Below are 27,803 nucleotides of genomic sequence, written 5' to 3' on the forward strand. Positions count from 1 at the left end.
CATTTAAACAACAGGGAGTCCGGTGGCACCTTAAAGACTAACAGATTTATTTGAGCATAAGCTTTCGTGGGTAAATATCTTAGTCTTTAAGGTGCCACCGGACTCCTTGTTGTTTTTGTGTACACAGACTAACACGGCTACCCCTGATAAATCTCATTTGGTGTCTGTTGAAATGTCATGGTGGAGAAAAGTATCTTTTTAAAGCAATATTTTTAAACATAGATTCCGGCTGAGATCTCTACAGAAAACGATAGACTGACAGTGTGAGTGTGGATGTGTCTTGTGTCACATGCGTCTGGGTTGCCATTCAAAACTAAGCAAGCCTCAACGATCTAGTATGAGGGATTGATGTGCATTTGGTCTTTAGTAGCCAGAGCAAATTCTTCGTGCAATTCCAAGTGGAGGAAAGATCTCGAGTGAGAACAGGAGGGAAATGCATTCACTAAGGGTCTGATCGAACTCCCCCCATTGAAATGACGGGGAGATTTGCCATTTACTTCAGTGACTGGATCCTGTTCTAAGCCACCGGACTTTAGGTGAGTAAGGACTCCTGGATTGCTTCTCGGTACCAAAGATATCGATGAAGGCCCTTCCCAAAGGCACTCACCGCCAGTGTGTCTATGGCTGCCCCTATCCGTCCCTATTACTGAAAGATGGATCCAACCAGGAGGCCAGATCCTGCATGCTCTGTGACCTCCAAATGCCCATTGACTGCCATGGGAGTTTCGCCCGAGTTCGGCTAGCAGGACTAGATCCTAAATTTGTAATTGAGAAGGATCAGACTTAAGACAGGCGGCCGGGACCTCATTTTGGTAAAATAGGCAAAATCAGATAAATAGCAGCACTATGGAGTTACTCCACCAGCCACGGTGCATGGGAAAAGATTATAAGAAATACTGTCAGGCACGCACTAGTGCTAATTCGGTACAACCTGTTTCCTACCGGAAATACATTAAAACAGGTATTGAGAACTGGACAACACAAAAGAGCCATGTGTAGCGAGACAAGACCACCGCACACAGCCTGGCTTAACTGTAGCTCAAATGCTCAACAGAGCAGACCCGTGGAAGCCTTTACAGTGTGATATTAGTATAATATATGCACAGACGCTGACCTTTCAGGGGAAACCATCCATTTAAACGTGGGGATCCCGTCAATAACCTGCGGATGGCATGCAAAGAAAATCACTGGTCAGTCTAACGTCTTCTGCAGATATAATATACAACAGCTCGGGCCTGATCTAAGGCACCCGCCAAACTCCCCTGGCCTTGAAACGGGAGCAAGATCCGGCCCGCACGTTGCTACAGCACGGTGCAGTTAAAAAGAAACAGATTTATTGCATTAGCCGGCCGGGCTTTCGCGTGTCACCCCTGGACATGCACCCACTCGGCGTTTCCGTTGTTCTTAGGTGCGTATGCTGGCTGCTTTTCTACCCCACCTCTCTCTTATCTGTTCCCAGTAATATCCCTGGGATCAGCTCTGCTCTTGAAGCGGTGCGTTGCACCGATGCAGGTTTGCCTAACTGGGACTCTCCGACTGCACAGCTCCACTGGGAGCAATGGGATTTATCCGCTCTTTGGGTCTAACAGCCCCCTACATTCACAGTTATTCCGCTTGGACGCCCCCTGCGCTTTCCCCCAGGCGCCCCACGGACTGATCGGACTCGAGCAAGAGCCACTTGTCCTGTTTTCAGAGTAACAGCCGTGTTAGTCTGTATTCGCAAAAAGAAAAGGAGGACTTGTGGCACCTTAGAGACTAACCAATTTATTTGAGCATGAGCTTTCCGATGAAGTGAGCTGTAGCTCACGAAAGCTCATGCTCAGATAAATTGGTTAGTCTCTAAGGTGCCACAAGGACTCCTTTTCTTTTTGTCCTGTTTTCTTTCCCGTGTGCAAGCCTGCTCATCTCAGCCCCACCACCGAGCCGCACAACGGCTGGGGAAACTTCCCAAGCGAGCGGCGGTGGTATCCGCTGCCGGTGCCGGCCTGCTCGGAAAGAAGCCCCCTTCCTTCAATTATTTAATTATTTTGTACCTGAAATTAATCTTTTGCCAGGCAGTGGTCAACAGGCTGTTGTATATGATCATGTTTTCCTATTCCTCTCGGTTCCCCCTGCCCTCTACCGACTCACTGTGGCTGTGACCTTTGTTATTTCAGCCCACACTCAGCAGTTAAATGGAAACAAGTTGAGCACGTTCACTTCTGATAAACATTATCCTTAAACCACTGGAGACCCAAGCAGAGTAAACGAGCTTTTCCGACAGGACCACATCAGGAACACACATTGAGAAAGGAAAAGAAACCGAATATCCAAGGGATCAGAGGCGGGGTCGGGGGGGGGGAGGGGGGTTAGACAGGTTGGAAGACACTGAGAGAAAAAGGCACAATGCGAATAAAATAGTCCACACACAGACCTAGATTGGGAGAAACACAGGCAGAGTTGGGGAGAAGACTCTAATGAAGTCAATGGGAGTTTTGGGGTGCTCAAGGAATGCAGGATTGGGCCCTAAATCGCAACGCTAACTGCTAGGACAACTCAGTCTGACACTCTTCATTGTCTTTATAATTAGAATAAGAAAAGACACCAAGAACTAATGGGTAACCACACAGAAAACGATCACACATGCGAGGAAACCTGAAGATTATCTGTGCACTTAGCCATACATTGTGTAAGGCCCTAGTTAGGTCATTACTTACACAGACATTTAGCAACGATCTAGCTTATTTAAAATACATTCAGTTGGTTAAAATGAAAATTGTGTTTGGAGAAAAAGCCAGTCTTGTAATGGATTAGCCTCTATATCAGATTTCGGAAGGGAGTAGGTAATTAATGCAGATCGGAAGTTTTCTGTACATGCACTCCAGTGTATTGTTAAATTACATAATTAGCTTTGATTAATGCTGTATAAGTGTTCCACACATCATTGCCTTCTCTTTTAAAAAAATACACAGAGCACATCAACATACAGTGGCAAAAGGACTTCTGATTCACACTAAAGCCTCTAGAAAGATCAATTTTAACAGCATGCAACGGCGATGGTAAATGTGTGAGAATTGTAGTGTGAGGTATTAGTGAACTTTCACAAACTGAGGAAATCCCACAATTTACAACTAAGATATTTTGAACGTGCAAATCACACTGCTGGCACATAAACGCAGTGCAAAATACGTATCAGAGATCAAATGTATCAATATTCCGAATCTTTTCAAAAAGTCCACAAAATGACCATTCCCTTCCATCAAGAAATAGTTTCAACGTGCAATTGACTCCTGTCTTGTTTCCGGTATTATCCTACTCATTCCTGATTGTGCAGATTCACTAGGGTTTAAAATAATACTGCAAAGGAAGACCGAATATCCATGGAAATTCTATTCTGTCTTCTCACAACCTGCCGCCTTAAAAATCCTCCTCGTTTAATATTCCGTTTGAAAATGATATTTGGAAACAGTTCCAACACACTGCCTTCTGGGCCGATCCGATTTCTGTTATTTTCCGAGTTTATGTTTCAGTCTAATTAATGGATTCTATTTCTTCGCCATTATATAGCATTTACACATCCTATTCCTGCTAGATTCTACTTCTAAACGTAAATTTGAAAGGACAATATCAGAAAATCCTGGCTGGAATGGGAGAGTGCAGAATCTATGCGTGTAGTATGACATATGTGCGGAGTGTGTGTAAGTATGTACACAAACGTATCTAGTGAATCATACAGGCAACAATGCCAAACAAAACACATTCGCACACACACACACACACACCGCATGAAACGCAAGTACTCCAGCGCCTACCAACTTTTTCTGACGATTTTCTTCTATTAATACCAGTCTTAGTGTTTTTGCTAAAGTCAAAATCAGGCATTTACATCTTACAATTAAACAGAATGGAACACTTAAAATAGGAATGAAAAATATAAATTGTCTTTTTTTTTTAATCACGCAGCACGAGTCTATGGAGGTCACACACAATGATCCCCCTCCCCCATCTAAACACAGACTGTGGCATCCACGTGTTATGTATACAACTCACAGATTCATGTGGCTTTCGTACATGCTTTCAGTTCATGACAAAAATAAACTTACCTTTAACAATCACAACTCTCTGGGACGTATGCTAAATAATATATTCACTTGTTAAAAGGCTTTTATTTTAAAATTACAGCAGAATCATGTAAAGACACACAAATCTCCATTACCTGCAAAATAAATGATAAAGAGCTCTGCATTTTTCAAGACGTCGCTGTTATTCCTCCGTGAAACTGCTGACTCCAGTTATTGGATATCAACATCGACGTACTTCTCTGTCTGGTCATTTATTGTGCAAATAGCAATAGCCAGAGAAAACTTGCATGAAATAAAAGGCAGGCGTATCTACAAACTTTGAACAGATTGCTTTCTCTAAAGAGACATGACCAAAATATTGGCACCGTTGACAATAGCCTAGGAAAGGTATTACCAACCCCGCAAGTATGTAAACTCGAACTAACAGATCGGATACACACGTAGAGACAGGACCAACTGATTTTTCTACAAAATAATGCCTTACTACAGTGCTATCATTAAACTATTCCTCAAATTTCCTATATTAATTTCACTCTCTGTGCGACTTACCACTACGTAGGTATTTAATATTCGTCTCTATTGTATTAGGAATCCAGGTGCTGAGCATGCCTGCAAAAGAAAGCGGAAGAGCCTTCCAGGACTATGCTGTCTATCATCATCGAGCACCAATTGGGAGCCCTCTTTTCCTTGGCTCCGCCCCGTGGAGGGGGTGTGCCTCTGGTGACTGATAGACTGAGATGCCCGGCCCAGCTCAGCCCAGCCCACGTTGCTGTGAGATTGAAATGCAGAACTCAAGTCTCTTTCATCGGGAAACAGACTTCCTTTTAGCCTTTTTCCTTACTTTCTTGCTATCTCCTAGAGTGGAAATCAGAGGGACCCGTGGACTTTTCCAGCCGGGATTGCAGGAGGCCGGGAGACTGAATCTGTTGTTAAATTCCCTTTTGGAAGATTAGTCTCATTGGTGTCCTGCTCAGAGCAATGGGTAAGTGGCTGGAAGCTGCAGGCGGGTTCAAGGGCTGTCAAAAGGGAGAGCACCAGTGTGAAATCATGTGCAGCCGCAATTTGCTTATTGACTTTGTTCGTGTTCCTACAAGTTGTAGGAACACGTTAAGGGTCAGCAGCACAGAATGGAGCAAGCTAATGACTGGTTGGTTTATTATTAATGTGATTATGAGAGTACTGGACGGTTGCAGCCTAACGGATGATTTGAGCCTGTGTGGCACATTGTATATTGTTGCTGACATCGATAGCGCAGCGGTGTTAAAAAGTAACACGTTTGCTTCGCAACGCGGGGCTAGTCGTGCTGCTAACAAAGAAGTATGAACAGGAACAAACAGCACTAGAATTGATCTTTTTCTTTAATTACTACTTTCAGGTTCCCTCACCTTTCACGTTTTTGCAGAATTGTCCACCAATTTCGCTGGCTTTCCCCTCTCTTTTTAGGGGGGAGATAAAGAAACTTGTCTGCTTGGGTGATCTCATTTTTCACCTCTGGAATGTGCATTCTGGACTATTTTTAATGGCACAAATCAATGTGCATTGAAAATGTTGCCACGGATTTTTTTAAATGTCAGCCGCATTAGATTAAAACCATTGTAAGTGAAGTGACCGTGGCGCGTTCCCTCTAACCGGTGACATCTGCCTTTTGAGGATTAATAGTCGGGTGTGTTCAAACGGCCCCCCGTGAACCGTTTGCCGTGTCAAATGTGTTTGTGTGTGTGTGTGTTTGCTTGCAGAACCTGCCTTTGGGGAAGTGAACCAGCTCGGAGGGGTGTTTGTGAATGGGAGACCCTTGCCCAATGCCATCCGGCTCCGGATTGTGGAATTGGCCCAACTGGGCATCAGACCCTGTGACATCAGCCGACAACTGCGGGTTTCCCATGGCTGTGTGAGCAAAATCCTGGCGCGCTACAATGAGACTGGCTCCATCCTACCAGGGGCGATCGGAGGCAGCAAGCCTCGGGTCACCACCCCTACGGTGGTGAAACATATCCGGACCTACAAACAAAGAGATCCGGGCATCTTTGCCTGGGAGATTCGAGACCGACTGCTGGCAGATGGTGTGTGTGACAAGTACAATGTGCCTTCGGTCAGCTCCATCAGTCGGATCCTCCGGAACAAAATTGGAAATCTCTCTCAGCAGAGTCACTACGAATCCTACAAACAGCATCAGCCCCCTCCACAGCCTGCTCTGCCTTACAACCACATATACTCCTATCCCAGCCCCATCACTGCTGCAGGAGCCAAAGTGCCAACCCCGCCGGGAGTGCCAGCAATCCCCAGCACCATGGCTATGCCTAGGACCTGGCCCTCTTCCCATTCGGTCACGGATATCCTGGGGATCAGGTCCATAACAGACCAAGGTAAGAAAAGAACCGAAGACGACACTTCTTAGTCACATAGGAATACTATGTTGATAACAAAAGAGAGCCCCTTAACGCCTAATTTCTGGGCATTTTTCTTCGAATATTTCGACTTTTCTCTTTCAGAGCAGGAAGTCTCCAATTCTTGCAACGTTTAGTGATACTTTCATTTATTTATCTCCACAGTTTGTAAACTATATTTTCTCCAGCACACACTAAGATCAGGAACACATTTAATGGGCTTATGATTTTTGGACGTATAATACATAATGCAATGACAAAGGTTGACTTCAGCAATGATAATTTAGCTGAAGAACAGACAGCGTGGGCTAAAAACATTGGCACGTCCACATTAACTCTCTTTCTCTGTATCATGTATCATCACATCTATGGCTTCCTTATCAGTCATTAATGATATAATGATCTCGCATGCCTTCTGTGTATTACATATATTTGTTACCAAATCAGGCATTCGTAAGTGAAAGCATCTTGAAATTACAGAGAAATTCAGTTTCTCTAGTTTTTGCAATCAGGCCAAATTTGCTCAGACGGGAAGTTCAAATGTCACCTAATTGCTTTCATTCTTATGTTTTACTTTGTTTTCCTCCGAAGTGGTGGTCCAGGAAAACGAAACCACTGATACTTAACTTGTATTTGTCCCTTTCCAAGTGACTGCTTTTCTTCTACGCTCCTTCTTTTATTTTCGCTAGAAACATTAGCTTCTCGCTGAACAAGTCTGTGATTTGCATCAAAAAAGAACATTTCCAAGTTTAGTTTTTGTCAAGTAACAAACATTAAATGGGATGAAAGGAGTGTATTTCAAAAATAACTCTGGGCTGTAGCTGTCTCTGTGTCCTGCTCTTGGAAATAGAGTTTGGCTTTCTATTTTCATGGCATGTTTTCAACTACACCCGTTGACTTCACAAGATATCAATATAACACACGCTCCAAATGCATTGGTGTCAGAAGGTTTTTACAAGCAAAGGCAGCCCCCGCATGTTGGACACAGTTTCAGAATATAACTCCCCCGAAACAAAAAAACAAGCCAAACGTATATGCGTGTGGAGCTGGATTTAGAAAATATACATGCTAGAGTATGTTCATTACACGGTGGGTGGAATGTCTGAAATGAACATTACAGGCAAAATTAAATTAGAAATTGAGAAGGTTTTCATGTTTTCTTCCTTTATTAACATCAGATTGGCAACAGGGCCTCTTAAGGTACCATTGAGTGTTTAGATTTCTTTCCTCCTCTGTCAGACTTTGGGATTTACAAGATTTACTACAATATACATTCTCCTCTCCCCCAAGCCACGGTTTGGACTGCTGAACAGCAGAAACTGCATACGAGGGTTGTTTGCTCTTGATTTGTAGGATAAATTGACCTTGCTGACATTTAAAGGAAGCCCCTATTCATGGGAAAGTGTGAGATCAGCAGAAAAGGGGGCTCGCGGAGAGAGCTCAGTTTCTTCAGACAACTTCAGGCTTGTGCCACGGACTGCATTTTCCCTTGCAAGTTGGTTAGAGAGGTAGCTTCTGAACAGAAACAGTTTAACACGAGAGCTCGATCCAGCTCCGACTCAAGTCAACCAGAGGGTTTGCTTTTGATTTCAGCGGGAACAGGCTTGGGATCGCAGCAAGGCACACTTCACCGCTCGGGGAGGAGGTGGTTTCGGAGAACCGGTACTCCGGGTCACGCCGAACAATTTTCGTTGCATGTAAATGTTACAGCCCCGCGAATCCCTAACAGAGTCATAGGCGTTTCAAATCAATGCTTTTTAAAAGTTTTTTTTTTACTGGGGGAGGGGTCATAATTCCGCAGTGCCAGAAGTGCGAACAACACGGCTCTCTTTTCCCTTTGGGGAAAAAAAAGTTACATTATTCCCTTAAATCTACCTTGGAAATAATTATGTCAAGCACCCAGTTATTGTCTTACGCAATTTTCTCCTCTGAAATGACTTGGTGTCAGGGAAAGGTGATGATGAATGGTTCGAAACAGCCCTGGGGCTAGTGCTAATCGGTTGATACTATATGGGTTTCTTTGTATTTCGATTAAATACGGAAATGAAACTTTGAAGGTTTCGCCCCTCTAACTTATGATCGATCTTGTCTCCTATTGTCTTTCTTTCCCTTTGTCTCTCCTGTTTGTCAGTCTTCAACCCCCACCTCCAAAGAGAAACCCAACAGATTTTCTATAGAGAGTGGGGTGGCAGGGTGGGGGTGTACATACATAGAGGTATGCACGCCCACACACACTTATATATACCAATTTACACGTACAGCGATTACATGTATGTAAAAATATATGTGATTTACACACATGCTATATACTTTACACATCAAGTATTTGTAAAATAAAATGTTATAAGGACTTACTCCTTTTTCCAAACAAGCACCAGAAGTCTCCTTCACATTACCGAAAGCTGTAACTCGGTTTCGGGCCATTTGGGGAAGACGAGTACCGCCTATTTAGTACAGAAGTGGAAATGCTATTAAAATATCTTTGAGGTTTAACTTCATAAAGCAGGAGACGTGCATACGTACCTGCATCCCAGTTTTCTCCCCAGGGTTTTTTTATTCTGGGAGAAGAAGGAAATCCAGCTGTTGTAAATGTTATAAATAGGTGTCCGCTGGTGTCAGTCAGGCCGGATCAGTTCTTTTTCTTGATTGCGTGGATAGAAATAGGGAGGATTTGTCACTCAGCTGAGACGGTCTTGCCAGGAGCTGGAGCAGGAGCCCTTTTTATAGTGGGGGTGATGAGAGCCATTGAACCAAACTGTAAACCCTGGCTATGATGGAAACCACTTCACGTAAAGGGGCGCTGCAGCCCCCCCACCCCGACCCCCACCTATGAACGGGAGTTCTGGCCTCCGGTTTACTGGGGTTCTGGGTCACAAGTACAGTTTCAGAGCGATTTCTGGTGTGTGTGTTTGTTAGTGGTGAGCAGAAGGCACAGCCTGTAATCACACATAGCAATTCCTGCCACAAGCCCACTGCCTTGGCACTTCCCAGCTCGTTTTCGGAATCTCTAACGAGCCGCGCCCGTGTCTCCCAACAGTGAGTGACAGCTCGCCCTATCACAGCCCCAAAGTGGAAGAATGGAGCAGCCTGAGCAGAAATAGCTTCCCCCCTTCGGCCCAGCATGCTGTGAATGGACTGGAGAAGAGCTCCCTGGAGCAGGAGGCCAAGTACAGCCAGGTAAAGGAGACAGCGCTTGCTAACCTCAGGCGGGAGGGCTGCACGGTGGGGGGAGCTTTTCTCCTTTCTGTCTGCAAGAAGGTTGCCCGGCTGGATTTCTAATGGCTGGCTGCAGACGGGCCCAAACTCTCCACAGGCTTCTGGGCTCAGCTTGGCTACAGTCTCAAGTCCCAGATCTCAGCACTGTGCTGCTCTCTCCTTATTCACTGCTGTGTTCTGTACTGGGCCGGTTCCCAGGACCGTCCGGGCTGCTGCCGAGTCTGGGTGTCGGTACGATCCCTCCTCTGTACCCTGCCATGTTAGGTGCTGGCTTGTTTAAATGTGCATGAAAAGTCCGGGGAAGAATAATTATAACGCTCTGTAAAGGAACAAGGACCCCATTCTCCCCCACAACCAAACCATAACCCAGCTGCCAGACCCTGGACTGGAGTCGTACCGCTTCCCAATCCGCCTCGTTACCACGTGCGGGAGTCCTCGTGGATCATGGCCCAGGGGGTGTCGAGCTGTATGTGGCTCAGGCTAGGCTCTGATCGCTGCAATGATAAATACTAATAATTAACAAGGTGCCTTTGCCCAGGCGTCTGCACTCTTCAGATTTAATCTCAGCCCCAAGGCCCGCTCCAATGGAGGAGGGAAGGGGGAATCAACTGCACGGGCAATGCGGACTCTGCCTTCCTCACAGGGAGCCCTGGGTTCACGCCGGTTCACGCTGCTGGCGGAACGTCACGAGGCCACTCCTCGGTGCCGGGCTGAAACACCCAGCTCGCCTAGGGCCCGATCCTGCTCCCATTGAAGCCCCCGGGAAATCTCCCCCGGGAACAGGATCGGGCCCGGGAGCGCGGAAATCCCGGGCGCCTTTCTGAGCCCCTGGGCGATGCTGACCCGACACATCTCGGGGGTGGTGTTAAGAAGGCGGCCTCCAGCTGCTTCCCTCTCCTGCCCCCCAGGCCTGGGCAGCGGTGGGACAGCCGCGGCGCCCCTGCAGCGCGTAGGAACCAGACACATCTTAACTCCCCTCCTCCTGCCCTTGGCGCAAAGGTCCCCGAGCTCTTCTGCGCCCCGCGCCCGCTTTGCCAGCCGGCCAACAGGCCGAGCTCGCTCCAAGCAGGGCCCAGGGGTTCTCCAGCCCCGCTCCGTATTCACGGCAAACACCCGGGCCCCGTTTTATCCGCTTCCGAGCCGCACGCTCCCTTTGCCCCGCACCGGGCTCTGCCCTCTCCACTGCAGCCCCCACAGCGCGGGAGCCTGCTGGCACCCAGGGCACGCCAGCAAGGACCTGGCCTTGCAAGGAGTCAAAAAGAAATAGCCGTCCCAAAGCTTGCTGGGAACGTGGGAACGCCACCCACAGGCAGGCAGTCCCCTGGGAAGCTGGCAATAGCCAGATCGGCTTGTGGGCATTTGTATAGCGACCAGCGGCTTCACCCCCTATTGTGAACTGGGTTGGGGGAGATGCACAGCGAGCAGCTGTGAGAGAGGCCAAGTTCCTACTGACAGGTTTCAGAGTAACAGCCGTGTTAGTCTGTATTCGCAAAAAGAAAAGGAGTCCTTGTGGCACCTTAGAGGCTAACCAATTTATTTGAGCATGAGCTTTCGTGAGCTACAGCTCACTTCATCAGATGCATACCGTGGAAACTGCAGCAGACTTTATATATACACAGAGAATATGAAACAATACCTCCTCCCACCCCACTGTCCTGCTGGTAATTCAAGTTCCTAATGTCCATCTATCAATACACCTCACAGCTGGATGTTCACTAAGTGGATTTACCTAGAGAACAGAGCTAGATTTCTGACCCCAGGTATTTTAAGGGTAGCTTGGTTAGAATTCAGACTCACTGCCTTAAAAAGAATCATTCCCAATATGCATTTAAACATATTGAAAATCCACGCCATATTCAGCAGGCGATGGAATAGCTTGGAAAAAGGGGATACAAATTGCTTCTTTGTATGGTTAAGCATTTTTACTCCTAAATATTCTATTTAATTCCTATGCTTTTTCTTACTGAACAATATTAGAAACAGTTGTCCAACTTTTACATTTGCTGATAAGGGATCAAATCATGCCCCCAGGGATAAGCTTTAAATATGACTGACCGGGGTAGCACATTTGTAACAACATTTTTTACACACAGTAAAAACACATTTCGAAACCACAGCACATTTCCCAAAACATGTTAATTCTGCTCTCTGTGCAGAGTCTGAAATTCATGCAGGGGGTGGCTCTACTTTGTTTTGGGAAATTCATGTCCTATATTCAAATTTTGTTATAGTTGGAGGGCAGCATTTTCAGAAGCGTTCAATAAAGGTGTATGGCTTCATTTTTGGATGCCCACTTTGAATCACTTTTTGCCTGATTTTCAGAGCTGAGAGTTCTCCACCCTTTTGAAAATCAAGCACGAGGTGTCTAGAGTTGGGCATCCGAAATCCGATGTTCACAAAATGAACGAACGCTTCTGAAAACATAGCTGCATAGGTTTAATGGAAAAAGCGGTAGGCCCCAAATGTGAGCAACTTTTTTATTATGTTTGCTAACACTATGTACAGTGGTGCTGGAACTAAGGGTGCTGCTGCACCCCCTGGCTTGACGCAGTAACAACAAACACCAAATACATGGTTTCCATCATCAGCACCCTCAATATAAAAAATGTTTCAACACTTCTGACTATGTAAAGCTTTTCTTAAAACTAGCCTATTTTTCCCAATTTCAAATAATGCTAGCAGCCCAACTAAGAGTTGTGATTAATGAAAAAAGCTTTAATGAATTAATTTAATTTCCAAGCTTCTAGTTTTATTAAAATAAATAGTGCATATGCAAACCAGTTAGTGAAAAATATCTTGCCATTGTCCTTTTAAGAACAGCTCAGCTCTGTATATAATGGCTTAGGCCCCCGATCCTTCACACACTTATGCACATGGGTAACTTTATCATGTGACTAAATCCACAGAAGTATTTGCAGGATTAGACCCTGGCCTTGTAAACTGCTGCTTCTATTAGGTTTTCAGTCACCTTAACAGATGAGCTAAAGAACCGTGCAACATAAATTGAACCTTACAATTGTTTTCCACACGAGCGTAGGAAACTGTATTTTACGTCTCATCCTTTCACTATATATGCTTTTGTATATGTATATAAATGTTCTGGTGGAAACACCAATATTATTTAAAAGTTACAAACAACCTAGAAAGTGGACTACAAAAATTACTTTCAAAATGTAGAAAATAAAAAAAAATGGGGGCAAATTCTACACTATTAATAAAGTTGTGTCCACTTAACACATGTATATTGTCCACAGGATATAAAGGCTATGAAAGGCCAAAAAATAGTTAGCAGTTGTGGAAAATGTCATTTTCAGAGCCGTGCATGTTCAAAAATAAAATAAAAATAAAAAGTACTGCTGAGTACTTTTAAAAATATCTTTTTCCTAGAATAGTTTGTGTAGATTAAATCTGTTTTTGGGAAGCCCTAATTTATATTCTGGGCTACTTACAGTATAGTGTTCTTGCTTGTTTACCATAGTATTAATGAAAATGTGTATAACTGCCTTAATTCATAAATTGGCTACTTCTGTGACCCAGAGTATCCTCAAAAGGAAATAAATGCCCAAGAAGAATGTGAATTTTTTTTTTTTGCAGTTTTGACAAGATTCGTGGTTTGAACAGAGCTTTTCCAACAAGGTACAAAATGGATTTCAGATTGAAAGCTCAATGCACAGGCAATTTTCGTATCCGTTTGTTCATTTGGGTTGAAATTCACCCAGCGCGATATGTCTGTGGTAAACATTCTGTGGCAATTAAATCCATCAGCAAGACTGTGAGGCATCTCCACACCTGTTGCAAAGGGAGAACTGCCTGAGTAAACTGGCATGGGCAGGAGGAAAGACCCTTGGGTCTGCACTTATGTGGATGCAGGGTGAGGGTACCTAGAATCGATGGAGTAAGAAGTTTCAGCCGGTATTCATGCTGCACAGAGACTACAGTGAAATACATGCGCTGCCTGTGGGCTACTGGGTGAATGCCATTCCAAGGGGTTCTCTGCACAAATCCTGTTTACTGAAGCTCTATCCAGAGGGGGATGAATGTGCATTTTCACCCATAGAACAGAAGTGATTGGTCTAAAATAATAGATTCAACCCTGTGCTCCAGTTTTACACCAACATAACTAAAGTCAACAGTGCTTCGCTGGCCTAAAACTAGAGTAAAACAGTGGGGAATCAGGCTCTAATGAGAGTCTGAATTGCAGAACAAGGGTGGGGAGAATGTGCCACACTGCATTTCCATAAAGGGTTGAGTGGGCGATGAGAATACAGCTATTACTGATTATCATTATTTATAATTTGTTACGCACCAACAATGTACAAGACACAGACTGTGGTTCCCCTTTGTACCACTTGCACGGGGGCGGGGGGCGGGGGGGGAGAATGCCTCAGTCTGATCGGCTACCCTTACTCCTGTGGAGTGCTTCTTCACTCCACAAGTAGACCAATGGAAAGTCACTCCACATGAGAAAGGGTGGCAGAATTAAGCCCGAAATAAGGTTTTTGTATACAGTGCTGCAGTTTTTGCGATATTTACTTGTTCCATTCTTGTATAAGCAACAGAGTCATTTTAATGGGCCAGATCCTGCAGCTTTTATTCAGGCAACACCCTTTGCAACATGTAGGTGGTGCAGAGTCTCCTTTGTATACTGCCCTTCAGTCCCCACTCGCCACACATCAATGGGAATTTTGTCTGAGTAAGGACTAAAGAATGAGGCCAAAAATCTCCAGATTTTTTGTCCTTAGCCATCACATGCACTTGAAACAAAATCTACTTTTCACATGTACAACATTTTAAGCTCTCCACATTAATAATTTTCTTGTGTCTTTGGAACCCAAAACTTTGTCTATATTTGAGGTTCGACAGCATGAAAACTTTGGCTGGCACGTTCTGATTTTGCATCAAAAGTTCCGTAGCAAATCAAAGAGATGTCTAGTAATGCTCCTATTGATTTTTAATTAACTGATACCTCCAGTCTTAGATTGTATGCAAGCAATTGCATTATATTTTCCCAGTGCATCATTTTACACACTTTTATAGCCAAAGCAGCTTTGCAGACAGCACAGTCTGAGCACAGTGGAACCTGAAGTGGAAAATAGATTTTTCTGGGAACGTGACAGTTTTGGTTCACAAATGCCTCACATCTTTAAACTCAGCAACACAACCACATATATGCATGAAAACATACTTTATTAAGTGTTGAGGGTACTTGTGAGGGTAATTATTGTCTGTGGACATTGATACAAAAAAGTGAACATATCATGCATTTAAAGAAAAGTGATTTCAGGGTTAAGCCGCCTGTATACAGAGTTGCTTTTAGGGAAACTAATTGAAATCCTTGTGGAGCTAAGATAAATAGAATTCCATTTGTACATTGCATTTGAAATGAAGATGTTTTATAAGCATGAACAGTTTGTAAACTGCAATATTAAAAGGCCTAGGTCTTGAACAGACTAATTTTATGGAAGCACAAATTGAATAGTACTAAAGTTTGTATTTGCACTTCTATAATAAAATTAATGCAAGGATTTGGGTTAGGTGTACATATAATTAGTGGAATGTTAGGCAAATATTATCACAATACTTTTCTCAGAATTTATTGTCATGGATATTGCAGACAGAAGACATGCACATTTGACTAGAATGGCTGCTACTTTCTTAACAGGCCAACATTAAGGACTAGTGTCTAAGGACAGGTATCCTGCAAGTTAATTCTGTTGCGGTTTAAATACAAGACAGCACAAAGCTTTAAGCAAGCAAACAGGCTGGTTTGCCAACGGACTGGTTTTGTTAGCTTTTTATTTTTTTTTATATTTTTTTTTGCGCATTACATTTTTTAATAGATAAAAGGAATACATTGACTTTGTTTAATATTTTTATTTATTAATTTTTATTTACTGCATTTTTTGCTTTTGGGCCTTGAGCCCAGTTTTGGGAAGCTTTTCACGGTTTATGTTATTTGGGCGAGATTTTAAGGTTTATGCCTTTGAGAGGAGCTGTGTGTGCACTGCTCCTACACAACACTCCGGGTGTGCCCTGAATGTTGCCAAGTGCATGAACCTTGTATGCATTCTACATAATTCTGTTCTAAGATCTGATTCAAAACCCACTGGAGTTAGTGAAAAGACTCCCATTAACTTAAATGGGCTTTGGATCAGGCCCTGAATAAGGCCCCACTCTAGCAAATCAGAGACACTATTAACGGCTAGAGCTTACACATACTAATATGTAAGAAGCCCTGCTCTCATCCTGAGAGCTTCACTCACCCACAGCCAAACCTTTTATCAGCTATTGAGCATTCACTTTCACAGCCAAACCTTTATCAGCTGTTGAACATTCACTTTTGGAATTTTCAGGAGTTACTCTTCCATCCTCCCAATTGCACCGAGATTCGGAGGTCATGAACTCCAACCTCTTATATCGTAGGGGAGAAACTTTCATATCCAGGCCTCCATTTTAGGGCAATAGAGGGCAAATAACTGCAGATGCAATTCTGCACCCATAATTACTTGCATCAACAGTTTAGGCCACGTAAATATCTAGGATCCTACTCTTTGGTTACAGTGGACAGTGTATTGTGGGTGCAGTGGGCACAGCACCACTAATTATTTTCATCCACAATTATTTGCACCCACAAAAAATGGTGACCCTAGTAAGAGTGAGCTGAATACTTAGCCCTAAATGTTTTGGCCTATTATCTAATCCTCTTACAAGGGTTACTTGCCACAAAATGCCACTAGCAAATTAGTTAGCTGGCATCCTCCACTCCTAATCAGACCCTGAACAGCTGGATTCATAAGTGAAGGTCCAGGGATAGACAAGTCCCTGCTAATATCCTAGAAATGCACTTTCTCCAGGCATCAAGTGTCCTGGGCACTCAGAACATGTTCCCGTTGGCTTCCCTGCCCAGTTAGCTGAAGGGATTATGCTGCCTATTCCTCCCTGAAAAGGGAGGAGTTTAGACCAGAATAGTCTGGCCTGGGAAATGACCAGTCCTGCTGTACTCTGATTAATTGCTCTACACTGGTTCCCACCATCAGGACATTGTCACCAAGGTGGATGATGGTGAGGTCTAGGCATCCATGTCATTGCATGTTGTGGATGAGCGGCATGAGCTGATTCCACTACATACACCTGATTCCTTCCCAGGTGGTCTGGATCGCACCCCATTCGAATCCTATTTGTGAGACCTGCCTATTACTGGCCACCTGCTTCCACGCCCAAAACACAGTGCCCTGCCCAACAATCCACATGGCTTCAGGGCACTCCACCGGGATGAAACTAATAAAGAAAGTCAGAGAGGTGAGTGAATGGTTGGCACCCAGGCTGGCTTCTGAGTGCCAACTGCTTATTGCCTGGACATCACTGTCTGGGAACTCAGTCATGGTAGTCAAGATCATGGCACCTATTCTGAAGGAATGATGAGCTTGACTGTTGAGGGATCCTCATCAGGACCAGATCCTCAGAAACATGGGAATTTGTTAGAAATCCCATAAGCCTTCCTGTGTTTGGAGTGCAGGAGAATGGAGGCAGGAACCTACACCTTGTGCTTTACGGCTGCCATGGCAATTGGGTAGCCAGTTGGGATTGCCTATATTCCCAGTCACAGGCAGGGGGCTCTGATGTCACCCTCATCAGTTTGTCAGCACCTGATAATTGCCCCTGCAAGCTTGGAGCCTTGCTGGACAATGGGAATGCTGGCTTTGGGTGGCGGGTCTCCACTGGGAGGGCAAATTAGTAGCACTGTTAATAGCTCTCCCACCACTCCTATGAGCCAGCAAGTCCTGAGGGAGCCCCATCTCCCTTATTTTCTCCTTCCTGCTGACCCCAGCGTGGTCTGACTATATGGTTAAACATACTATATCAGATAGATATTTTCTATAGAACTTGTGAGAACAATAGACTTTTAACTATCAAAGTAGACAAACAAAACATTCGTTCTTTACCACGTATTATACAGATTTCATGGAGGTGCCAGTTGCAGTCCCATAGTTGGGGCTGAGTTTTAAACTTCTAGCATATCTAATTTCTTTGGAAATTTCATATAACTTTGCATCAAAGGGGGTCTGTAGGTTTACTAGATCCATCTTGGGTATTGGGAGAGCACCCAGCAGAGTTTCAAAGAAGAATGGCCTCCACTTCTATTGTATCATGTTCTGTAAATCGGATTTTGAACTGAAAATGCACACTGGAGCGAATGCACAATGCTCATATGTCACCTGCCTTTTAAGAATGCCACTGTCATGTCTGATGTTAGCAAAGGATTCAGGACAGAGAATTAGAATTCAAAATGATCTGGACAAACTGGAGAAATGGTCTGAAATAAATAGGATGAAATTCAATAAGGACAAATCAGTGGTGAGTTGGAGCCGGTTCGCACTGGTTTACGCGAACTGATTGTTAAATTTTGAAGCCGGTTTAGAGCCAGTTGTTAAAGGGGTGGGCAAACTCCGGCCCGCGGGCCACATGTGGCCCGCAGGACCATCCTGTGCGTCTCGCCTGAGCTCTCGGCTGGGGAGCCCCCCTGTGAATTTTTACGCACCCGAGCCTTCGGCAGCACTTCGGCGGCATTTCGGCGGCGGGTCCTTCAATCATTCCGGGCCTTTGGCGGCAGGTCCTTCAGTGCCACCAAAGACTCGGAGCGACTGAAGGACGTGCCGCCGAAGGCTTGGAGCGACTGAAGGAACCGGTTCTTCAGCTTCTGGCAGCTCATCACTGGGACAAATGCAAGGAAAGGAATAATCAATGGCACAAATACAAATGACTGCCTAGGAAGGAGTACTGGAGAAAAGGATCTGAGGGTTATAGTGGATCACAAACTAAATATGAGTCAACAATGTAATACTGTTGCAAAAAACCAAATATCATTCTGGGATGTATTAACAGGAATGTTGGAAGAAAGACATGAGAAGTAATTCTTCCATTCTACTCAGCACTGATAAGGCCTCAACTGGACTATTGTGTCCAGTTCTGGGCACCACACTTCAGGAAACATGTGGACAAATTGGAGAAAGTCCAGAGGAGAGCAATGGGTCCAAATGATTAAATGTCTAAAATACATGATCTATAACGAAAGGTTGAACAAAAATTGGGTTTGATTAGTTCAGAAAAGAGAAGATGGAGGGGGGACATGATAACAGTCTTCCAGTGTGGAAAAGATTGGCATAAAGAGGAGGGTGATAAACTGTTCTCCTTAACCACAGAGGACAAGACAAGAAGTAATGGGCTTAGATTGCAGCAAGGGAGATTTAGGTTAGACATTAGGAAAAACTTCCTAACTGTAAGGGTAGTTAAGCACTGGAACAAATTAGCTAGGGAGGTTGTGGAATCTCTGTCTCTGGAAGTTTTTCTGAACAGATTAGACACACACCGCTCAGATCTAAATCATACTTTGTCCTGCCTCAGCGCACAGGACCGGACTCAATGTGTGATTGAGGTCCCTTCCAGTCATACATTTCTATGATTCTATGACTGACCTTACCTGTGGTGGACTATAAGTGTGGAATCCACTCCACTGTGAAATCCACATTTCTTTTCTAGAAAAAAACACCCTGACGATATTCAATCCCCTTTCTCTCTCCTCCAAAAAAACGTAAGTTTTGTTTTGTTTATATGACCAATATTGGGTCTCATATGTGTTACCCTTTTATCCTTTATTTCTCTTTTACTACACTGTTGTTGTCATGCTCTCCTTGGGTCTGTTTTTAATGTGTTTGGCTTTTAAAGAAGGTGTTTTCACTTTTATTTCTGTTATATTTTGTTTTGGTGATGTTGTGCAGTGCCCCTGGAAACTTTGGGAGGGGGCTGTTGTTGGTGTGCAAATCAAATTTATTATTACTGTTTCTGAGAGAAGCTTTTTGCTCCCCTAAAGAGACTCAAACTTGGAATTTGATAGCCAAACATAATTAAGACACGTCTTGATGAATATTACAACTGTAGTTACAAAATTCAATTAGTCTGATCCGACTTTATGTGTTATTTGGTGCAGCTGGAGCTGTCTATGAAAAAAGGGAAACAACTTTAAGTTAATAAAAAAGTGCATTAAATATAGGGGGTGGAACCTGCTCATTATTAAGAGAGTGGACCACATTTTATAATGAAGTAGCGTGAATGTCTCTTGGAGTTGCATTACAAAACATTGCATATTGAATTCTAGTTACTATGAACCTATACTGACAGTAAAGTTCTGTGAAAAAAATTACCTCACTTCAGAGAGATCCACTGTGTCTGGACAGCTAGTTAATTAAATACTTGGACCCTGCTCCTGCAAATATTTAAGCATAATTTTATTCATCTGAATAATCTTGTTGAATTCAAATGTAGGTTTGTTAACCTTGCTCCATGTCATGTATATATAAAGAGTAAACCAAGTAAATCCCAGCTCCTGAAAAGCTGTCTTCAGTTTTCACAGCCAGATACTTTGGAAATCAATGCAATTACATTTCCCCTGAGCAATAGACCAAATATAAAGCTACCACACTTACACTGTTAGAATTTTTAAATAATCTAATTTCAAATCTATTGCAGTCTAATATATTTACTGTGCTGAAATTGAGGTAATTTGAATTTGAAGACAGTGTTCTACCTCCTACTAGATAATCCACATTCTTTTCATGTTGAAACTTTCTTTTGAACATTGAAGTTGTTGAATGAAAATTTCCTTCCCCAGTTTTTAAAACAAATCTTATCCTGCTCCCAGTGAAATTAATGAGCATTTGTCTTTGACTTCAGTTGGAAACAGGAGCATGTCCAGTAAAGGTAACTATTTCCAATATGCTGGATACACTACATTATAAAATACGCATAGATTTTTGGATCAAGCATAGTAATGAAAATTCAGCAAATATGGGGTTGCAGAATCCACTCTAAATAGACTACGCATGTATATCTGGCTATATTAGGGACACAACTTGTGGTCAAAATTATTTTTCAGAAAAGTTCTTTTATGACGAGCTTTGTCATAAAAAGGCCAAGTACTGCAGTCCTTACTTAGAGCTCAGCTCTGTAAACTCTTACTCATGCAAGTAATTTTGACTTACATGAGTATCCCCCATTAACATCAATGGAACATTCATGAGTGTTTGTAGGATCATGTAATTTCTCCCACCAATGCCAAAGGCCTTAGTAATGACTGCAGAATTTAGCCCTAATTCTATTTACAACAATCACAACCAAAATTTTATTTTATGTTATTTATTTTAAAAGGTTAGAAGAAATGTATTTGTATTAATTGCATCTTTAGGCAATCCACTCTCCTAAAAGATTTCCATTACATACCTGCTGATGATGTTTTACTTGGAAAATTTGTTTACCCGTCCCTCGGGGATCCCATATGTTAGCTTGATTTATAAATCATATTTACCATCCAATTAAAGGGAGTGATTTAGCATGTTTGCTTCCTTTATATTTACAGTTTGCTTTTGATTGCTTCTAGTCACATTCCTGTAACCTCTCTGACTAGTTATACGTACATCACGAAGTACGTTAAACATATTCGGGGCATTTAAGATGATTTACTCTTACTGTCGGAAGACTAGATTAGCAGCCATGCTCTCTGCTGTAGTTTTCCTTTGCTGTGGAAAAATTTACTCCTTCAGCAGCTACTTTGCAAATGTGTTTTCAGCACATTGGACGCACATTTCCAGTTTGCAGAACTTGCTCCAGCTTTTCATTTTGAAAATGAGCAGTGAGAAAATGTCTTATTTGTGGAGTTATGGTAGCATGCCTATAATTAAGGTTGCTGGCAACACTCCATTCTAAAGGCTAACTGCTGCTCTTAGAAAACCTAGTGTGATAACTTTGATAGTTTGTTTAGTTTGCTTTTGGGCGATGGCTCTACACTGGAGGATAATGTTAATGTGTAAAGTTTGCTGCTCCAAAGAGAGGCATTACATCCACACTGATATTGTGGTTGAGAGATAGCAGCACTGTTTACCAGAGATCCATTCCTATTGACCTGACACAGGCAAAACTGCATCTGATTTCAGTGGTTTGAAGCAAGACTACTGGATCGAGCTCATTAGTGTTGATAAACTTGATAGTCGAGGAAGGCACTGTTTGCCCATGAAAAATGTTGTTTCTCAAGGAAGTTACAATTTGTTTTTCATAGGTGTTTAAAACACCTCTTCAGAATGAAAGCTCCAAAAACACCTTAGCCTAATGGAATATCACAGCAAGCACCAGAACGATGGGTTGATGAGACAGAATAATGGAGGCAACTCTGTGAAAATAATAACCACTGATATTGTCCATCCAGAATATTATGATTTACAGTAACAGACATGAATGTACTGCAATAACTTTGCATGGTATTTTGCATACATTTTAAATAGACACAGTTCCTGCTCTAAAAAGCTCACAGTCATAGAAATCAACGAGGAAGATTTTGCAGGATCAGGCAATAAAGCAGGCACCAACAAACATATGTGTAACAGACAGACAAGGGGGTAAGGGGAGAAGGGATAAGAATTAAATCAAGTAAAAGTAATCGGAATAATTCACTGGTGGAACTCTGGATTTACACTGGGGTAACTCAGAGCAGAATTTGGCCCATGTGGTTTCTACAACCCAAGACTGGAAAAAATGAAAACCATCTAATGGAGATGGTAGAGACTGTGAGCTAAAATAGGAGGGATTGTCTGAGGAATTTGTTCCTTGTCTCTTCAGAAAACACAAGCTAGAGACTGACCCTGCCTCACTGAAGTTAATGGAGTTTGTCATTGACTTCAATAGGAATAGGGTTGATTCTTAAGTATGTCTACACTGTAATTAGACACCTGCAGCTGGCCCGGGCCAGCTGACTTAGGCTCACAGAGCTTGGGCTAAGTAAGGGGCTGCTTAATTGCAGTGTAGACATTCGAGACAGGCTGGAGCCCGAGCTCTGGGACCCTCCCACCTTGTTAATTAGTCTGAACCCTGTGAGCCTGAGTCAGCTGACATGGGCCAGCTGCGAGTTTTTAGTTGCAATGTAGACATACCCTGAGTGGCCAAATGGCCAATGTAAGCTACTTGTTCCAAAGATTATTGAGAGTCAAGTGTCAGTCATTGGCCCCAATGTAATCTCAAATATATAAAGCAAATAAAATGATTTGGCCAAATCCTCAGCTGGCAAAAATAAGTGCAGCTCTGTTGACTTCAGTGGAAAAATTCTGAATTGCAACAGCTGAAGTGCGATGTGGCCAACTATTTTTAAATTATTTTTAAATTTACACTAGTGTAAATCAGGTGTAACTCAGAGGAGCTGCACCTGTGTAAATTTGGTGGAAGCCAGAGCAGAATCAGGCCCTGAATCTTACAAGCACAGTGAGAGAACTTGTTTTGCTAAATTTACAAACCACTAACAAATTGTGGGTTCTATATTTTGAACATAATTCAGAATTGCTGAGGTTCTAGTTTCATTTTACTCTTGCAAAACATGAGTTCTGGGCAGATGCAACATTGGAAAGCAAATGTTTCCCGGGGTCTTCCTCGAAACAGAGCAGTAATTACCTTCCAACGAGATTATTATTTGTATAGCATAGGTTTCCATTCAGTTAGAAATACATTTGTTTGTTTTTAAAATTAAATGTCCCTTGAAAAACAATGGTTTAAATTAAAAGAAAAATATTTTTGAAACTTAAAAAAGTTTCATGAAACTCAGTCCTTTAACAAAGTTCTAAAGGTTTTGCAAACCCATAAACACCACAGGGTTCTCCCCCTCCTAATTATATATGTTTGGATTTTGGTGTTCATTTCCTCCTATTGAAATACACAGGTTGAATTATTCGTCCAATGCATACAGGGTCATGGAATGTAATCCCTTCCATTTAATTTGTAAGTGAATGTAGTGCTTGTAAGAATTGCCAGATTGACAGATGGAGATTCAAGCTCTCTGTTAACCCATACAAAGCAGAATACAGGCAGCATCAATGAAAGCTTCCTCTCACTGCCCCACCTATGTGCCTCAAACCTAATTTGGGAGGTAGACCCATTTCCATGACAGTTTGATCCTTGGTCTCTTTGCTGAAACTTCGGATTAGAGTGCCAATTAGTGCCTACGGTGATGATGGTTTTGTGAGACAAAGACTGGTTAGTTAGGAACTAAAATGAGGCCAATTCATTTAATCAAAGAGGCATCAGATTGTAACAGTTTTTCAGTCATTATCAAACCCTAGGAAAGATTTGAACTGGTGACCAATAGGTGAAAGGCTCCATATTGGACTACAAGTCTCTAGTGCAATTACATTTTAAATCCCAAAGCAATCTGTTTGGGTAATATTATAATATATCAAATCATCAGGGGTGGGGTTTAAGACAAGGGGGGGGCATGCGGGCTTAATTTGACTTTTACAAAATCAGGGTATATTTTTATTATTTATCTTTTATAAAAATGAATGAATCTGTAGTCAAATTTTGTTAATGAACCACCCAGGTAAAATATGCAGTGTAATTCAATAAAACACTGGAACCCTTTCAATAATTAAAATCCATGATTGTCTGTTTTATTCACTGGCATGGTATCATGCTAGGGAAGGTCAATGTAATGATATGTAAGAAGATGAAGTAAGTGTGCATTTGGGCCTAAGCATTTATAAAAAAAAAAAAAAAAACATGCAGTCACCTATCCTTGAATAATGCCTGACAAACTTATTTTAATGACATGGCATATTTTATTTGGTTCCAATTCTACTTACAATGCCAGATTTGCCTCACACAATACACAGTATTCAGTTCTGGAGTGCCAGTCCAGACAAAATTCTCAGTGACTTTAATTACAGTTTTGCCTAGGCAAAGCCTGTAGGACTGGACCCAACAGACAGTGGTTCTTGAAGACCAAAAGTTACACTGCTACCAAGCATAATTATTTTTAATTGTGTGTGAATGGTGTGAAAATAATCACCGTCACTGTAAATCGAACAGCGCATTAATATAGAAATGACAAAGTATCAGAGCACATCTTTGAATGACGCCTTTGAATTCTAATCATCTCTTTTTTCCCCCTCAAGTAAGATGATGCCTCATGCAGTAGAATCTTCAACATATTTTAAGAGGCACAAAGAGAAGCAGTCAGCGTTTGAGACATTCTCTGAGAACATTCTGGAGAATGATATTCTGTACAGCAGATGCTAAACATTCTGTTGTCTTCCTTGTTCACAAAACTGGAGCCTTGTTGTTCCCCCAGATCTGCACACTGTGGGGAATCCGCCTTGGCTTGTGCAGAAGAGGTGGGGAGGGGAGTGAAGTGGTGATGTGGGGGATTGGTGGGAGACACCTGTTACCCTCCAAAATCTGTGGGGAATCCTTGGAAAGGGAATATAGACTTTGGTTGTATAACTTCTGCACAGCGCCACTCATACTTTTAAAGGGAAGAGTTCCAGAGGAAGCCCCCGGAACAGCATTTCATAGCAGGTTTCAGAGTAACAGCCATGTTAGTCTGTATTCACGAAAAGGAGGACTTGTGGCACCTTAGAGACTAACCAATTTATTTGAGCATAAGCTTTCATAGCAGTGCAGCTTTACTTGGAGCTGTACTGACTGGGAACCAGTGAGGAGCTCACTGGGTTCCTGAGCTAGTGCAGAGGCATAGGATATCCATGTTTTGTGGTTTCATGGGAGTTGTAGGATTGATGACCAGTTTTCCCCATGTGGTGGGCAAGCCCCACACTCTTATCAAAAGAATTCAGAGGAAACTCCATGAGGGGCAATTGCCAGAGCTCTTCTTCCCCCTAGACCCCCTGTCAGGCACAATTTCCTTCTCCCCATTTTATACTCACATTATGTATCTTTGTGTTTCAGAGCTTTATAATACATATCTAAGGGCTCCCCTGCCTGTTTCACTCTGGCATGGTAAAGTGCTTTCTGTTATCTGTAGGAAAAGCCCAAGAACATGGTGCAGAAGTGCATTTTATAACACCAGAGCAGGCATGGGAGCCCTCAGGTACCAGAACATTAACTGGGGCTGAATTTCAGATCAAAATTTAGATTTGGAAAAAAATGGCAAATTCAGTTTCAGTTAAACATTTATAAATTTGAAAAACAATATGTTATTTCCACAGCTGTATAATTTGTGTTAATATGCCTGTTAAATACACAAGGCTGGATTCCTCTCTCTCATGCTGGTTTTACTGCTGTAAAACTTTAATTTGACTTCAGTGGATTCACTCCTGAATTTGATTAGTGTAAAAGACAGGAAAATCAGTCCTAACGGAGTTACACTGGTGCTAAATATATATGTGTGAGATCATAACCAGACCTTTACCATTTAGAAAGATCTAAAATGTAGATATAAATCTGAAATTTGGCCAGATGAAATCCAGAGAAGAGAAAAATAGGCAAAGTAGAAAATTTTAATATTATGTGAAGTTTTATTCAAAACAAAAGTCTGCCCCCTTTCTTACATCTCTGTGTTACACAGCTTGGCCCTAGTTCTGCAGAGCACTTAAGCACGTGCTTAACTTTAAGCATGTGCTTAAATCTAATTGCAGTGAATGGAAAAACAACACATGCTTACGTGCTTTGTTGAATCAGGACCCTAAATGCAGTACCCTTATATTTGAATAGAAAACTTCCTTCCTGAAAAAAACAACACTGACACGTAAAATAGCACTACATGAATCAAAACCTGAGCAAGATAAATTACTTCGCTTGGCATGTACTCTGATGAGGAGGCATCTGCAGTGTGTGAATTAAAACATTGACCATTTTTTCATTTGAAAAGGGTGGCATTCCCTTGTGAATTCCTCCTGTGACAGACTGAATGTCTCTCCCTTTTTATTTTAAATAGAAATCCTTACCATCAGCCATAAGTGCTGGAACTAAGGGTGCTGCCAGACCCCCAGGCTTGAGTGATTTCCATCATACACAGGGTTTACAGTTTGTTTCAATGGCTTTCAGCACTCCCACTATAAAAGTTGTTCCAGCACCCCTGCCATCAGCCTATATAAGCACCTAGCAAAAAATGGTAAGGCTCTTGCAATTGCCCTGTAATTGTTCTGCTCACAAAAGTCCCATTGAAGTTAATGGGAGTTGTGAGTAAAGATCATTTGCAAGAGCAGGTCCCAAAGATGTAGAAAAGGTTTAAAAAGACACCACGAATAATAAAACTAGGCACACAGATATCACTTTTCAGCTATACATCTAAACATACTTTACAAAGGCAGGTAAGTATAATTATCCCCATGTTCCAGATGGGAAAACTGAGGCACAAAGGGTGAAATCCTAGCCACATTGAATTCAATGGGAGTTTTGCTATTGACTTGAATGGGATCAGGAGTTCACCCAAAGCAAGCTGAAATGAATTGTCTAAGGTCACACAGCAAGTCAGTGGTAGAACCAGGTAGGTATAGAACCCAAATCTCCTTATTCTCTCACTCCAGTATCCTGCCCACTGGCTCTATCGACATGTGTACAAGTTCACAAGTATTAGGAGTTCATTCTTTCTGAAGCAGAAAAAAAATGTATCTTTATATTTTAGAACCTTTTTTTCCCTCTTTCCCTTTCAGGCACCAAATGGTCTTCCAACGGTCAGCGGTTTTGTCTCAGGACCAACTATGGCGCCTTACCCTACACCAGCCCAAGTGTCCCCTTATATGACATACAGTGCTGCCCCTTCTGGTTATGTGACCGGCCATGGTTGGCAGCATGCTGGAGGCACTCCGCTCTCCCCTCACAACTGTGATATTCCTGCAGCACTGGCATTCAAGGGCATGCAGACAGCCCGAGAAGGTAGTCACTCTGTCACAGCCTCTGCTCTCTGATACGAAACTCATTCTAGAACAACTCTACCTTTTCCCTCCCCTCACTGGCTCAGAGACTGATCTTTTGTGTTGGTGACATTTACAGATTTCTCCCCATGACTTTTCTCCCACAAAATCTTTGGATTGAACTAGCCAAAACAACATAAGAAACGGATCCATGGGTTGTTGCCCTTGCACTGTTTTAAGTAAAGAAGATCTTACATCCCTCAAAGGGCTCATGGGACTTTCATTGGTAAAACCACCCATATTTATTCTAAGTCAACAAGAACTCTTTAAATGTGCAATTGTCGTTGAGATTGTGTACAAATCAATAAAGAAAAATCAATAGGGAAAGATATGCTATGCCTCTAATCAACAAAAGTGGCCAAACAGAAGTTATTTGCTGATGATCTGTCTCTAGAGAACAAATC

At 42.6% G+C, this 27,803-nt stretch overlaps 1 protein-coding gene across 1 annotated transcript; it reads left to right on the forward strand.

Moving 5' to 3' along the window:
- Positions 1–873: 873 nt before the first annotated feature.
- PAX9 (paired box 9) lies at positions 874–27,393 on the forward strand. The gene is made up of 4 exons (XM_077819994.1): positions 874–961; positions 5,798–6,424; positions 9,483–9,622; positions 27,139–27,393. The coding sequence occupies exons 1-4, from the start codon at positions 874–876 to the stop codon at positions 27,391–27,393; spliced, it is 1,110 nt and encodes a 369-aa protein (XP_077676120.1).
- Positions 27,394–27,803: the final 410 nt, after the last annotated feature.

The sequence above is a fragment of the Eretmochelys imbricata genome, chromosome 6, assembly GCF_965152235.1.
Source record: "Eretmochelys imbricata isolate rEreImb1 chromosome 6, rEreImb1.hap1, whole genome shotgun sequence".
Classification (NCBI taxonomy): Eukaryota; Metazoa; Chordata; order Testudines; family Cheloniidae; genus Eretmochelys; species Eretmochelys imbricata.

Coding starts and splice junctions, on each gene's coding strand:
- PAX9 (XM_077819994.1), top strand. CDS start 874: ATGGGAAAAGATTATAAGAAATACTGTCAGGCACGCACTAGTGCTAAT. Junction 962..5,797: donor CCGGAAATACATTAAAACAG/GTATTGAGAACT, acceptor GTTTGCTTGCAG/AACCTGCCTTTGGGGAAGTG. Junction 9,623..27,138: donor AGGAGGCCAAGTACAGCCAG/GTAAAGGAGACA, acceptor TTTCCCTTTCAG/GCACCAAATGGTCTTCCAAC.